Below are 14,647 nucleotides of genomic sequence, written 5' to 3'. Positions count from 1 at the left end.
GAAACGAATTCTATGATTAGTCCCAATGATTATTATTTATCCACAATAATGTTGTCGCCTTCAAAATAGTCTCCATTAAATATTATGAACTTTTGCCAGCGCTTCTTGCAATCGTCGAAACACTTCTCAAATTCAATTTTTGGGATAGCATTGGGATCTGTCAGTGATTTCTTGTATGATTGTAAAACGACGGCCCTTCAGGGTTCTCTTTATTTTTGGAAATAGCCAAAAGTCTGGCGAAAAGGAGGAAATGTTTTTGGCCAATAATTCATGCGTATTTATATTTTATTGAATATTGAGTTCTTTATGGACGAGATTTTGTCGATATTTTCTAGAATTGAATCTATCTGCAGTTTCTAAAGTGCTCTGAATGCCATAACCTTTTCAACTCAAGACCCACCCGGCTCTGTATATTTAAACAAATTTAATTAATTTATTTATTTTTCATTACTTATCAATTTATTTTTTAGGTCATCAAACCATATTCGAAGACGACTCGCGCGGACAAGTTCACCCCAAACCGATTTTCATGCATTGCGATGAAATTGGAAATCACCTGAATTGTATGCTCTATTGCAAGAGCAGAGGGCACTCAAACGGAAATTGTGGTGGCGATTTTACGTGTAATTGTTTTTAGCTTTAGTGTGAATTTTTAAATATTTTAACAATTAAATATTAATTTAATTGAACTTATTTATTTTTGCATAGTTAATTAATGTAGTGATATGTACAATAGATATGTAATACTGTAAAATAATAAAAAATATATTATTATTCAAAATCGTTGAATTTAATTTGTCCTAAATTGTTGTGCTTTGAGTTAGGTTTCGTTCACCGAGTTTATTCGGTTATGAACTCTTATTCATTATATTCAAGGTCGAAGAAAATTGTACATCAATAACGATTTTATGATGTTTATTATTGGGCCTCATCATTGAATCCGTTTCGATCGAAAAATGTGTTTTCTATTGGAATCATCTTCTGTCTTATTTTCACTCTTCATTTAGAAATAAAATTGCACAATACGCACAAAACCACCAAAGACAACATTAAATTCTACAATGATTTTAATAAGTCAAGAATCTAATGAAAATCGCTTTCGAAACTTAAATGCAGCGCGAAAAAGCTTTTCACACAACTTCTTCAATTTATGAAAGAAAAGAAACAGTGCACAAACATCTTCAGTTTTCTTATTTAATTTAATTTAGCATTAAATTTATTAAAAATTATGCTTTTATCCACAATCATTACAACTACATTATTGTATAGCATATTTTGTTTATACATACATATACAAAACTGTTTGTATGTATATAATTTAAATTTATAATATATTTATAATTGCATAGAACCGCTAAAACCGAAAAAACATATATGTATATATAATTCAGTAATTTACTAACACTTGCTGTTTGCTGGCTTAAACATTAAACAAAATTTAAAATCATAAAAATACAAAACTATGTTTCTGTAAAGTTAACCAAGTAAGTTAAATTGGGTACATTTTAGAACGTAACATCTTTTAGATACATTGGTGTAAAGCTTAAGAAAGGCGACTGGAAAAGCACTCAACCGTTATTAAAAAAAACCACATATGTATGCATATTTGCTTGTATACAATATATAGCGTTATGACTTTTAGTAAAGTAGAGCAAAGTTTTAAAACAAAAAAAAAATTAAAATTTAATAAAAAAAAATAAAAATTAATAAAAAATAAATAAAAATTAATTAAAATAATATAAAAAAAATAACAAATATTAAAAAAAATAAAAATTAATTAAAAAATTCAATAAAATTAAAAATTTTAATTTTGAAATAACAAAAAAAAAATGTTAATATATGTATTTTTGTATTATTTAAGTATATACATGCTAATCAAACTTGAATATATGCTAACTAGTTCCATTAAGCAACTATGTAAACATACTAAATAATAACTAGAATTTTTTAGGAAACTTATTTATTTTTAATTTTTTCATACACTGCTAGATTTCCATTCCATATGAACTATATTTATTATTAGTTCATATTCAAATTTCGTAGCTCGATTTTCGAATCCTTTCTTGATGTTTTGTTATAAATATTTTTAATTAAACCAATAAAATATGTTTTTAAATAATTTTCAAATCGAAAAAAAGCTGAATAACTTTAATTTTTTATAGGATTAAACACATTTATAACTGTTTGCAAAACAAATTAAAACAATAATAGTTTCGTTGTAGTCACTTCAACTTACATAAAACCAAAGCATAATTTAAATAATTATTAAATAATATATTTTTAATTGCTGAAGTGAATATTTATTTTTTTTTACGAATAAAATACTAAAAGAAAAATTTAAAAATTTTAAGTTATGAAAACAAAAAAATATTAATTTAAACTAAATATGTATTTAAGTGAAATTTGTAACTCACTTAACTGTTAAAATCTTTATAATTTATTATTATTTATTAATTATTAATTCCCTATGTACATACAGGCATAACACAATTGCATTGCATCGTTAAATACACGTACCACTGCAGCCAAATGGGTGGCTAGCGGTTTATTATTTTATTATATTCAATATTTAAACAATGTTATCTCGCGTCTACTTAATTATGCATTCGTTTGTTTTTGTTTCTTTTTTATTTATTTCTTTTTTATTAATATTGCCTTCATCAGTCAAATACACCACACAAGCTGCGATAATGCTCATCAATATGTATGAATCTGTGTGAGACTCTTCCCTCACTCTCCGCTCCGCTCCACTTACACTCAACGCCACAGTTTTTTCGCAAACAATTTCTATTTCGTTTTGCACAATGCAACGGGAAATAAGTTGTTACATATATATACATATATGTATGTATTCGCATAATACCACAGTTGTTTATCATTTTGATCACTTGCCTACTTATGGTAGGTGCACAACAAACTAAATTTATTCTCGATCATAATTTTTTTGTCTACTGTTCTATGGCGGCAAGTTGGTGTTTTCAGCACACATTTAATACGCAATTCTGTAGTTTTTTTTGTTTAAGATTATATGTGTGTATATTAAAAACCGCATTTGTTGTAATGAGGTGTTCTACTGCGCTGCTGCGTGACTTTTAAGTTCGAAACTAACATTTATTATTTTCTTTCAATTGTTGTCGTTTGCTTTCGCCACGGTTCTCCCGCTTATAAACTAGACATTATTTCATACGTTGTTTAGACATATTAATTTATGTGTATAGTTATAATTGTTAGTTTTTTCCTTTTATCTCATTAATTTTTAAACTAAATTTCATTAATTTATTCTTTTATTTTCGTATTTTTGCTTGTGTATTATCTGCGTACTTATAATTGTAAATTCCTTTTTCGTATCGTATATCAATCAACCACATCGTAGGTAGTATTACTTAATAGTTTAGCGAATTTATTGTTTGTTTATATGTATAATATATGTATGTATGTATTTATAATTATAAGTAAATGTTTACATGCATACGATAATAAATCCCGTTTTGTATTTGTTATCTTTCGATCATCATCATCATCATTTGTGGCTAATTTCTTTAAATTATTGTATCTATGTATGTATGCTTGTATGTATATTGTATTGTAATCAATTAATCCGTTTAATTTCCACTTATAATATACTATTTAACCTGAGTCCGTATATGTTGCAAAAATTCATAATACGATAAGCTAGATTCACTACGATCATCGACTAATTTCTCAATAAACTGTGGCTTGGCCGTACTTGTATCCCTGTAAATATAAGAAGAAAGCAAATTAGAATTGCGCATATGTGAAAAACATCTATTTTATTTAAAAAAATAAAAAATTGGAAAATTGTAGTGGAACTTCTCTAACTCCAAAACAGCATAATCCACAGAAAAACTTCGAGTTAGAGAGTCTTCGAGTTATAGAAATTTTCATTAAAATATAAATTTTTCAAAAACCTGTAAAAAATAGATTTATACACAGGATTATTTATTTACTTTGCATAAAGTTTTATTTAAATACGTTAGAACGTGTATTCTGTAATTTTCTTTGTTGCAGTTTGCTATTGTTTGGCTTTTGACGTCTGTATCCCATGTATTTTTTACGTGATTTATGCAATCCATAAGTATAATATCATATTTTTTGTTTCATACCATATAGAGGGACCCTTTTAAAATTCTGCCTCAATAGTAAAATTTTAAATTTGTATTATGCCCTGGTCGAAAAGATAGATAGATTTACGGAAAAAATTTTTTAGGAAATCTGACTTCTATTGCCAATTCAAAAATTCGTGTTATGGAAGTTCCACTGTATTTAAAATTTAATTGAAATAATTTTTTTAAAAAATGTTGTTTAAAACAAGTAAGGAAAGGCTAAGTTCGGGTGCAACCGAACATTTTATACTCTCGCAATTTATTTAGAGATCTACCTGTATTTTCGGTGAAAAATTACCCTTAGGCACTGAGTTCTTCATGTTTGATATCTTGAAAAGTCATGGTTCGATTTTTACAATTTTTTCACAAGTGATGTCACAGCTCAAATACAGTATTAGTGTAAAGTTTTATTTCGCTATCTTTATCGGTTCCTTATGTATACATTATAAAGTGAACGAATCAGAAGGATTCAAAATTGAGTTATATGGGAAGTAGGCGTAGTAGTGAACCGATTTCGCCCATATTCCACCAGTGTCATCAGGGTGTCAAGAAAATATTATATACCGAATTTCATTGAAATCTGTCGAGTAGTTCTTGAGTTATGGTTTTTTACCCATAAGTGGGCGACGCCACGCCCATTTTGTAAAAAAATCTTAGTGCAGCTTCCTTCTGTCATTTCTTATGTAAAATTTGTTGTTTCTGACGTTTCTCGTTAGTGAGTTAACGCACTTTTAGTCATTTTCAACATAACCTTTGTATGGGAGGTGGGCGTGGATATTATCCGATTTCTTTAATTTTTGGACTGTATAAGGAAACGGCTAAAAGAAGCGACTGCAGAAAGTTTGGTTTATATAGCTTTATTGGTTTGCAAGATATATACAAAAAACTTATTTGGAGGCGGGGTCACGCCCACTTTGCAAAAAAAATTACATTAAAATGTGCCCCTCCCTAATGCGATCCCATATTCCAAATTTTATTTTCATAACTTTATTTATGGCTTAGTTATGACACTTTATGTGTTTTTGGTTATCGCCATTTTGTGGGCGTGGCAGTGGTCCGATTCCGCCCATGTTCGAACTTAACCTTCTTATGGTGCCAAGGAACACGTGTTCCATGTTTCATTAAAATATCTCAATTTTTACTCAAGTTACAGCTTGCACAGACGGACGGACGGACGGACAGACAGACATTCGGATTTGAACTCCACTCTTCACCCTGATCACTTTGGTATATATAACCTTATACCTAACTCGTTTAGTTTTAGGACTTACAAACAACCGTTATGTGGACAAAACTATAATACTCTCTTAGCAACTTTTGTTGCGAGAGTATAAAACTGTGAATGCATTTCTGCATAACAGAAGCCAGCTAACTTGAGGTGAACTAAAATCCCTATACGAAGTGTGTTAAAAAAATAACGGGATTTTTTTTAAATTATTCATTCGTCTACATTTATATTTCTCGGCGCTTCTTCTTCGAAACTTCAAAACACTTTTCAAAAGCAATAGCTTTTGGCTCTTTCGGCGATTTCATATTTGCTTGTAAAATGATGGCTCTTTAAAGCCGTTTCCTTTATTTTTGAAAAGAGGAAAAAGTCAAAAGACGAAGTGATGTCTGGAGGCTTACAGTATTGTTTTTAGCCAAGAATTCACTAATAAGCTACAAAGTGTGCGCTTTTAACAAATGAAAATCGCCAAGCTCATAAAAAGACGGCTGATACAGACATAGTAAGCAATGAATACAGCTGAAGATGTTATCGTATCGTATTATCAATTAGAGAGTCCACCAAACTCGTTAGATTTTAAATTTTACGATTCCCGTTTTTTTTTGAACACATCACGTAGAACATTATTTTTAGAATAAGAAATATTCCATATCGTTTAATATTGTAAACACCAAATAAATTGAATTTCATTATCTTAATGTGCTACTATTATTATTTTGCAAAAAAAAAAAATCACAAAATTACAAATAACTAAATATTTGTTTGCAAAGCTTACCTTATAATCTGTACCATTGGCGGATACGGTTTGTCATCATTCAAACGCAATATAAATCGTTTTAATATATCATTGGCCGGACTTGTTACATTTGGCAAGCCATACAAATAGTCAGGAATTTCTGCGGTCGATTTAACACCTATAGTAAATATAATTAGGAATCAAAGTTAATTACACAAACAAACACAACGAAAGGCAAATTGATAAGAAAAAAATTGAACAAACATACCAAATACACTTTCCAGCACATTGACGGGCACATTGAGGCCAACATAGATGATAATTTGCAGACCACAATCCAACAAAAATATTGAACGCGAATCCAAGCTGTGAAATAGGTGAGGCAAATAAATAAAATACGCATTACTATTTTAACTGTTTGTGTGTGTGCACTTACAATTCAGCCGATAGCTGCAAACGCGGCAATTCCGGTAAATCTTCTTCCTCATCGTCTTCCACTGCATTCGCATTCTGATAGAAAAGTGCGTCGATTAAATAAAATTCTGGATAAATGAATTTCAATAATTGATCCAATGGCAAAGTTTTCATGCAGTCCATCGCATATACACGATCATCCAGACGAGTGCTGGTGCCGATGCGGAAAGCGGGCTGCACAATTAAGAAAGATAAAAGCAAAAACAAATTGTATAGATAGAGATAAATGTCTATGTAAACGCTTGCGTTTCTTCACTTACGTGTTTGAGTAACGCCGATATATATAACGGCATCAATGCCAAGCTGCGCGGCGCAATCAATTGACCAGTCTGTCCGGATGGTAGATTTTGTGCAATCTTAAATGCATTGAATATATCTACAGTGGCATTGATGAACGCCTCACGCGCATCGGCAACATTCGACGTCAGCGACCGATCGACTGCCATTTTCGAAAGCAAACCAATTATGGCTTCCGTATCGGCGGCATGCATAACTTCGGGCAGTGAGGCGGTTACCGGTAGGCATATGGTATGCACACGTATGCGACGTTCACCCTCACTGTTCGTATACAGCAGTGCGGCTTGGAAGCAGACTGTTTTCGCTTCACTCAATGACTCCTCGTAAGAAATCTGTACAAATACACAAAAAATATTTAAAACAAAATTGAATTTTATAAAATATATGTGTAAGTAATTTATAGGTTACTAACCTGCATGCCATAGCCTGCATCTGGATTGACATTCGGCAATGAAAGTAAATCGGTTGAACGCACGAAGAAATTGCCGTGGAATGTGTGCACCTGTAAGCCGCGTGTACAGCGTATACGCATAACCGCCTCAAAACCGATCTTACGCACCAGATAGCGTTTGAAGCATTGCCTGACTGAGTCTACAATTTGTGGCTTCGTCTTCTGATAGAGCGGGAAGTGATGCACGCAACCGCCACTATATTTGCTGATGCCCGCTAGAAAGGTGAATGAAATTAAAATTAATAAAAATTAATGTTTATATTAACGAATTTCATGCTCAACTGCACTGTACTACACTCGGCTGGTTATTGGGCCAAACTAATTTTTTCCGTACTTAACATTTTTGAATATGAATTAAGAAGAAAATGTAGGTTTTTTGCATATTTCTGATTTCTAAGTCACTATATCCTGTATTTAATAATAATTATTAAAAAAAAAAGTTTTTTTCGAACTTCGAAACCAAATACTTCGATTTTTTTAATATGAATTAAAAAGAAAATGTAGATTGTTTGACTTTTTAATAACTATATCCTGTAATTAATTATAATTATTTTAGAAAATAATTTTTTCGAACTTCGAAAATAAATTTTGGATGCTAACTTCGAAAATCGGAGAATGCACTTTTTTTACTTATGTCTCAAACTCCCGGGAAAAATTATTTTGGTAAAATACCCAGACAAAAAGTGGACTTTGTCGTTTAGTATTGTACATAACAAAATAAAAATAATAAAGATGGAGCAAATCAACTACTTACATATCGTTGCCATATCACTGTACTGTTGATTCAGTAGAAACAAATCAACAGCAATTTGATAGCCCGAACATTCCAATGCAAAGCGCTTATAGAAATCTGTTGCAGGATTTAGATGAGCCACATCTTTGGCAGAACGATTGTTGGGATCTTCACGCGGTTCCAGCGAACCGGGTCCTTTATTGGGAAGGCACGTTTGGAAAACAGTTACGCGACCGCCTGATGCTTGCTATTGAAAAGAGTAGAAAAGAATATTATTAAATTTTAATATACAATATATTGAGAGCCCTAGCTTTAACTCACCATCAGCTTATAAGCAACCTGCAATGCAGAGCCGAGCGCTGAACCCGGATCGTGTGTATCGGCAAAACGCTTAGGCAGTTGTTTTAGTAAATCCTTTACTAATTCTTTGCACTCCTTCAAATTGACCAATAGGTTGTCAGGGCGCGGCAGAAACGGATCTGCAACAATAAACAAAATTAGTATAAATATAATAATTTCAAAATTAAAAGCGAAAAAAAAATCCGACAACTCACCATCAACATCGAGCAACGTTAGTTCGTGCGGCTGATTATAGCCCTCAGCCATGCTGTAGAAATGCACATGACTGTTGTATGCAATAAAACCGATTTGTGTGCGTGCATCGCCTGGCATCTCATCCAGGTGTTTGCTCAGTGTTGCGCAAATATTCTCAAGATAACCGCTTTGTTGGGCAATAATAGAAACATCGAAGAGGAACAAATAGATGGCGGGTTGCGGTGGGCGTAACTAAACATATATATTTATTATTATAATTAATTATTTATATAATTATTAACAATTATTGCTCACCATGTACTCAGAGGGCGCAATAAATTCGATAGTGCTGGAACGCACTTCCGGACGACGTGTTACATCACCATATGTTTTCGATGCCGGATCGAATTGGAAATCATCAGGCACTAATATGTATTTTAATAAGGCAGTAATTAACTTTAAATTACTGTATAAGTGCATAATGGATACTTACATTCATTGACACGATAACAAAGATTGCACTTCCACATTTTACTGTCGACGAAGTAAACAAAAGGATTTATATACGTGCGACACAAACGACAACGCACGATGCTGGGACATTGAATTACTGGTAAATTCTGCTAGTGAAGATAAAATTTATTTATTTATAGGTTAATTGTGAACTTGAAAGTAGATTTCATATATTTTTCATAATCAAGAAATGGATTTAAGCAATTTTCACATAATACTCACATTAATATCACGGAATGGATGTATCAAAATGCCCAATGGCAAACGAGACTTTTGTAGCAAAGCATTACTTTCGGGTATTTTGGCGATGGTGCTGCGCATTACGCTGTGCGGAAAAAATAAATAAAAACATTTCAATTTCTTTGCTTTTCACTTCCGCGGCCTTCAACACTTACTTTGGATTGCAATTAATCGATTCGTGGAATTGATTGTTGAGCACAATGCGGGGAGGTGTCAGTGTGGCGGGCGACAAAATGTGACGATTTTGCATCAAATCAATGGTATCCTGACCCCATAGACGACTGAAACCCGACTGTGTGACACTCATTTGCTGATTGTATGCGCCACCGCTGGGTATAGGAAAGTTTTGTTGTTGCTGCTGCGGCTGCTGAGAGAATTGCTGCTGCTGCACTTGCGGCGGCGGCGGTTGCTGCATATAAGGCTGTGATTGATATTGCAATGGTGCTGTGCTCGGCTGTCCATTGAATAGTCCCGGTTGTGGTTGTGGTTGATACACTGGTGCATAAGGTTGTTGTGGCTGCTGTTGTTGCTGTTGCGGTGTGGTCGCCAGCATTGGTGGTGGTCCAGTAGGATACATCGGTTTGCGTAGCGTCGATGTTTGTTGTTGGGTATTGTTGTTCAACTGATTTTGTTGTAGGGCTGTTGCAGCAGCGGCACTTGTGGGTGGCAGTGGTGGCTGCATGGCACCACCTGCAGGGCCAGTTGCATAATTAGCATTCGTAAGTGTCGCTGCTTGTGGCGGCGGTGGATGTGCACTTGGTGGCGCATTTACTAAAGTTGGCTGCGAACGCGATGTTCCGAACATAACGGCATTGCTGGCTGTTGGTGGTGGTGGTTGCGCACCCGCGACAGCGTTCAAAGTTTGCGTTGGTGCTGCTTGGCTGAACGATGTATTCGTGTATGATGTTGGTGGTTGGAGGGGCTTGCCACCGGCGTAAGGTGCGCTCGTGTGTGGTGGCGGAACGTTTGCTTGCGATGCTGGTGGTTGTGTAGACAAAGGTGTCGGTGCATTCATGGCATTAGTGCGGAAATTGGCCTATAAACAAATTGAGAAAAATGTTAAAAATAAAAAATAGATTAAGTATGCAAATTATTAATTCTTCGCACCTGATAGTTGCTTGGGAACGGCTGTTGCTGCTGCTGTTGCTGCGGCTGACTTGTCGGTATTGATGGCTGTCGCTGTTGTTGCACAGTCGTTGGTGGAGGCATGTTCGCTGACGCCACGCCATTGGTACGATTAATACTTAAATTTTGCATACTGCCCGACAAACCTGCAGCACCGGCTGACGCATACTGAGGATTACTTGGTGTCACAATGCCGATGGGCGCATGACTCATTGGCGGTTTTGCATTATATCCACCAAACTGTGCTTGTTGCGCCAGTGAAGGCGATGCTGTGCGTGAAGAGTTCGTGCTCAAATCTCCACTACCGCCACCACCATTGGTCAATGGCATACCGCCGCCCGGTGGACCGTTGATGCCAGGCGGTCGCATATGTGGCGGCAAATTACTAGCTGGTGCTGCTGTTGCTAGCGGTCTCGTTGGTCCATTAATTGCGGATGACGCAGAATTTGACGTTGGTGGTAAAAATTTACTCATATTACTTTGCAACGTTGGAGCAGGCTGCGACAGCAATTGCTGCTGTTGTGGTTGTTTCTGTTGTAGTATTTGTTGTTGTTGTTGCTGTTGAGACGCAGTGAATGCCGGCGGTGGTGCACCAGCAATACCTTGGGTCATTTGCTGCTGCTGTGTAGCTGGTAAACCATTCACAAAATTTGTTTGCCCCATGGGCGGAGGACCGTAATTGGTATTCGCATAGCCAGACATTTTCCTGTAGCTTTACTCAATTCATAGAAATGAAAACACCTGTTGACGAAAGTTGGAACATTTGCATGAAATATAATTGTATGCATGTTGTTAACATTGGCAGTGATAAGCGTGACTCTAACCACTCCCAAAGTTTCGAATTTCATTGTAAGACAATATTTTTTTTAACATCAACCATTTTCCAGGTCAATGCCTCACGCACATTTTCTTAGTATCAGACCCCAGCTTTTGACAACAAAATACCTTATTTTCGAACACTTAAGGTCTAACTAAAGATAACTGTATACAATACATAAAATCATAACTCTTATCTTAGTACGTGAATAGCATTTAAATGCTAACGTAGAAAATAGTTATCTATGTATTCATTGGCCTTGCGGAAGTTTATTTAAAAGTTCAAGTTAAATGATATGGACTATATCTAGCAAAACTGATAAAAATTTAACTGAGTATTTTTTATGACATTTAACAGCAGCATTCAAAGGTAACGACGAGAGAAAATTTATATAAAATATTGCATTGAAGATACAAAATATATTTATATAATATGAGCCACAATGCTAGGCTTTCATTTATAACATATTCGTAAATAAAAGTCAACGAACTATATTAAAATATTTTATTATTTGCAACAATGAACTTGATGATTTTTTAATAACAACAAATAAGAAGAAATGAAGCAATAAAAAAATTAAGATACCAAGCATGTGAACAACAAAATATGTATAAATAAGTTCATTTATGTATAATATGCATGCCGTCTAAAACGATTACGTATTAAAAAGTGAATATTGACCTTGGCCTTAACCCAGCAAAAAGCTGGGACAAAAATACACATGTCGCCCTGCTTATATGATGAAACAAGTTATGCATACATAATTTTCAAATCATCATTGTTTCCATTAGCTAAGCCAAAAAGTTTGAATCAAGATATTTGATTGTATATGTTGTTGTTGGCATATTTTTTATTTTAAATTTATCTATTGTACATGCGAGTACGTAAAGAAATTAAATATTAAGAAAATCATCGAAAAGCGAATGCATACACACTCATGAGTATGCATTATTATATGAATAAGTAGGTAGAGTTAGACAAAAATTGTAAATCGTTGCTTTTTGCAAAATATTGCATTCCGATGCATAAACAATAATGAAACTTCCTCAATTTATAATTGCACGCAATACGAATACAATGAAAGGTTTAAAAGTTGATTGAAATTACACAGAAAATTATTTTAATGTTCATATTTTAAGAACATCGCTGAACTCAAAGCTCATGTTTTAGTTTATAATTGTCCATTGTGTTTAAATGGATAATTTGATTCTTTGCAAAATGATTTTTAATGAAAACATTTTTATTTACTTTGTTCAAAATGTATACAAACATGTAAATACATTTGGGTTTTCAACACTACAATTTTACTTATCAGCAGCGTCTGCACCCCCAATTTAATGTTGACATGTCACGCACAAACGACTCCACGATGGCGCTCACCGGAGTAATTGTTCACTTTTATTAAATTTATAGAAACGTGTAACTCAATATATACAGGCATATGTTCGTATATGTGTTAATAAAAGTTTGTAACCCGCATGGCAACTGGTAATATACACTTTCACAAGTTTAACCTAGTTTTGAACGTTGGACCTCCAATTAGAAATGTGTCAGATTTTTTACGCTATAATGATGACCCCTACTCACATTATTATTGAAAAAATACCAGTTAAACTTGACTTCCTGCATCCGAAACAGTTACATCGCTTAACGCACTTTTCGTCACGTAAAACTGTGTATTTCGGGAAGTAAATATCCGCTGAATTTTTGTACTTACAAGGAATGATTTCGAGTTGTTTATTGTTTTTTTTTGCATCCGAAAAATATCTGTCGCACGGTGAATGCACATACAAAAACAATATCTCAACAAAAAAGTAATAAATAACTTTGGAACACACTCAACAAAAATATTACTTTACATTTGATAACGTGCAAATCAGCCACAATCTGCTGAGTCGTTATGACACTGAAAAATACTACGTGTGCAAATATCATAGAGATATGTATACACAACCGGTTGAGTGCATTTTACTCAAGTGACGAAAACATAGTCATGACGTATTTCGGGAAATTTCTTATCCATGCTTCCAGAGAAGCTGTTACTCCAATTGTTGCTTTTGCATCGATTGGTCCAATGACGTATTGGCACGTTTTGACAGCTGCTTTCCGCGTGTACCATACTATCGTATCTGGTATGCTTGCTGTTAACTTACACTTCTCCATTGTTGATTCACTAAATACCCAGAGTGTCGAGCGAATGGCGAAGATGCAGAAGCAAAAAATGCAAAATCACTAACGCGAAAAGCACGAAACCTAGTCAAAAGAAAGCGATGATTTTAGACAAACGTATGCCTTTCTAGTGCGTCTACGTATTAAATAGCCAACTACTGCCGACGACAGCAACCAGCTGAGTAGAAGAGACTTTCCAACAAAACCGAAGGGGCGAGAGGATTGGCGCAGTGGTAGATTTAATTCTTATAAGAAATATTGTCTTGTGTGAAAGCACTTAATACAGTAGTATTGATATGATTTTTAAAAAGGACGATGTGTCAATTTAGACTTTGTTACTTGGGTCAATGTTCGCTATGTCCAATCAGAAAGAGTACATTTGGGCGTAGCTTTAAATTGCGATATGTAATTTCACTATATACATGTATTATTACGTGCACTGCAATGAACTCTTCAATTGAATTTTTACAGCAAAATGGAAATAACGCACTTTTCACTGAATTTACAGAAATATCTAATTATTGCTCATATAAAACGAAACGTTACTTCTGCAAATTTTTCGAGGCACTTACACTTTTCTTCGCTGCTTTTGTCAGCGAAATTTTTATCACCACCTCTGGAGGCAATGGCGAACAAACTGAAAATTTCAGTAAACACACACACACGTCGATTAAAACTATTTTAAAGAAATTGTTGATGCAAATCTTGCTTTAAGCGTACGGTTTAACAGATATTTTAAGTTTTATGAATTTAATTAAACCCCAATTTAATTTATTGGCACCACAAAATTAGCCCGACAAATTTTCATTGAACTGCAAAGACGAGCAAAAGCGAAAGAGAATGCAATAAGAAATAGCAGAAACAATTGAGCTACACATTTTTAGCAAAACTTGACGTGGCCTTTGATGATGCCACATAGCAGTGTAAATTACGGAGGCAAAATGTGAAATACATTTATGTAACAGTTAAAAGAAATATTTTAATTTCAAATTTTTTAATAATTTTAAAATTCATTTTGTTTATTATATGTGATTATTTATGTCAAAATAAAAAATGACAACAATGGCGACAGTACAATGGGCACAAATTGATTATATGCGACACCTAACGGTCGATAGCAGTTAAAGTAGCAGTCATTACAACAAAAGTGATTATTCAAAAATATTGATATTTCAACAGTCGATTTGATTTTAATTTTCAAATAAGTTG

The 14,647-nt window shown here is 33.9% G+C and overlaps 1 protein-coding gene across 4 annotated transcripts; it reads right to left on the bottom strand.

Moving 5' to 3' along the window:
* Window positions 1–3,374: 3,374 nt before the first annotated feature.
* Window positions 3,375–14,345, bottom strand: LOC105211652 (protein transport protein Sec24A). 4 transcript variants are annotated; one of them, XM_054233610.1, is made up of 15 exons: window positions 14,011–14,345; window positions 10,435–11,193; window positions 9,483–10,363; window positions 9,310–9,412; window positions 9,068–9,197; window positions 8,890–8,999; window positions 8,595–8,826; window positions 8,362–8,519; window positions 8,062–8,287; window positions 7,269–7,522; window positions 6,820–7,188; window positions 6,522–6,733; window positions 6,354–6,451; window positions 6,125–6,263; window positions 3,375–3,735 (listed from the first exon to the last, which is right to left on the bottom strand). In XM_054233610.1, the coding sequence occupies exons 2-15, from the start codon at window positions 11,152–11,154 to the stop codon at window positions 3,624–3,626; spliced, it is 3,744 nt and encodes a 1,247-aa protein (XP_054089585.1). In that variant the 5' UTR covers window positions 11,155–11,193; window positions 14,011–14,345; the 3' UTR covers window positions 3,375–3,623. The 4 variants fall into 4 exon arrangements, with proteins under 4 accessions (XP_054089585.1, XP_011181486.2, XP_054089587.1 ...); XM_011183184.3 differs by having other exon boundaries at window positions 9,068–9,194; window positions 14,011–14,343; XM_054233612.1 differs by lacking the exon at window positions 14,011–14,345 and adding an exon at window positions 13,423–13,958.
* Window positions 14,346–14,647: the final 302 nt, after the last annotated feature.

The sequence above is a fragment of the Zeugodacus cucurbitae genome, chromosome 6 (genome assembly GCF_028554725.1).
Source record: "Zeugodacus cucurbitae isolate PBARC_wt_2022May chromosome 6, idZeuCucr1.2, whole genome shotgun sequence".
In the NCBI taxonomy this organism is placed as follows: Eukaryota; Metazoa; Arthropoda; class Insecta; order Diptera; family Tephritidae; genus Zeugodacus; species Zeugodacus cucurbitae.
This window is presented reverse-complemented; position numbering and strand designations above follow the sequence as displayed.

Bases quoted from the DNA above. Each gene is read 5' to 3' on its own strand.
- LOC105211652 (XM_054233610.1), bottom strand. From the start codon at position 11,154: ATGTCTGGCTATGCGAATACCAATTACGGTCCTCCGCCCATGGGGCAA. The intron at 8,520-8,594 runs GTGAGTTGTCGG...TTATTGTTGCAG, and splicing joins AACGTTGCTCGATGTTGATG to ATCCGTTTCTGCCGCGCCCT. The intron at 6,452-6,521 runs GTAAGTGCACAC...CCTATTTCACAG, and splicing joins TTGCAGCTATCGGCTGAATT to CTTGGATTCGCGTTCAATAT.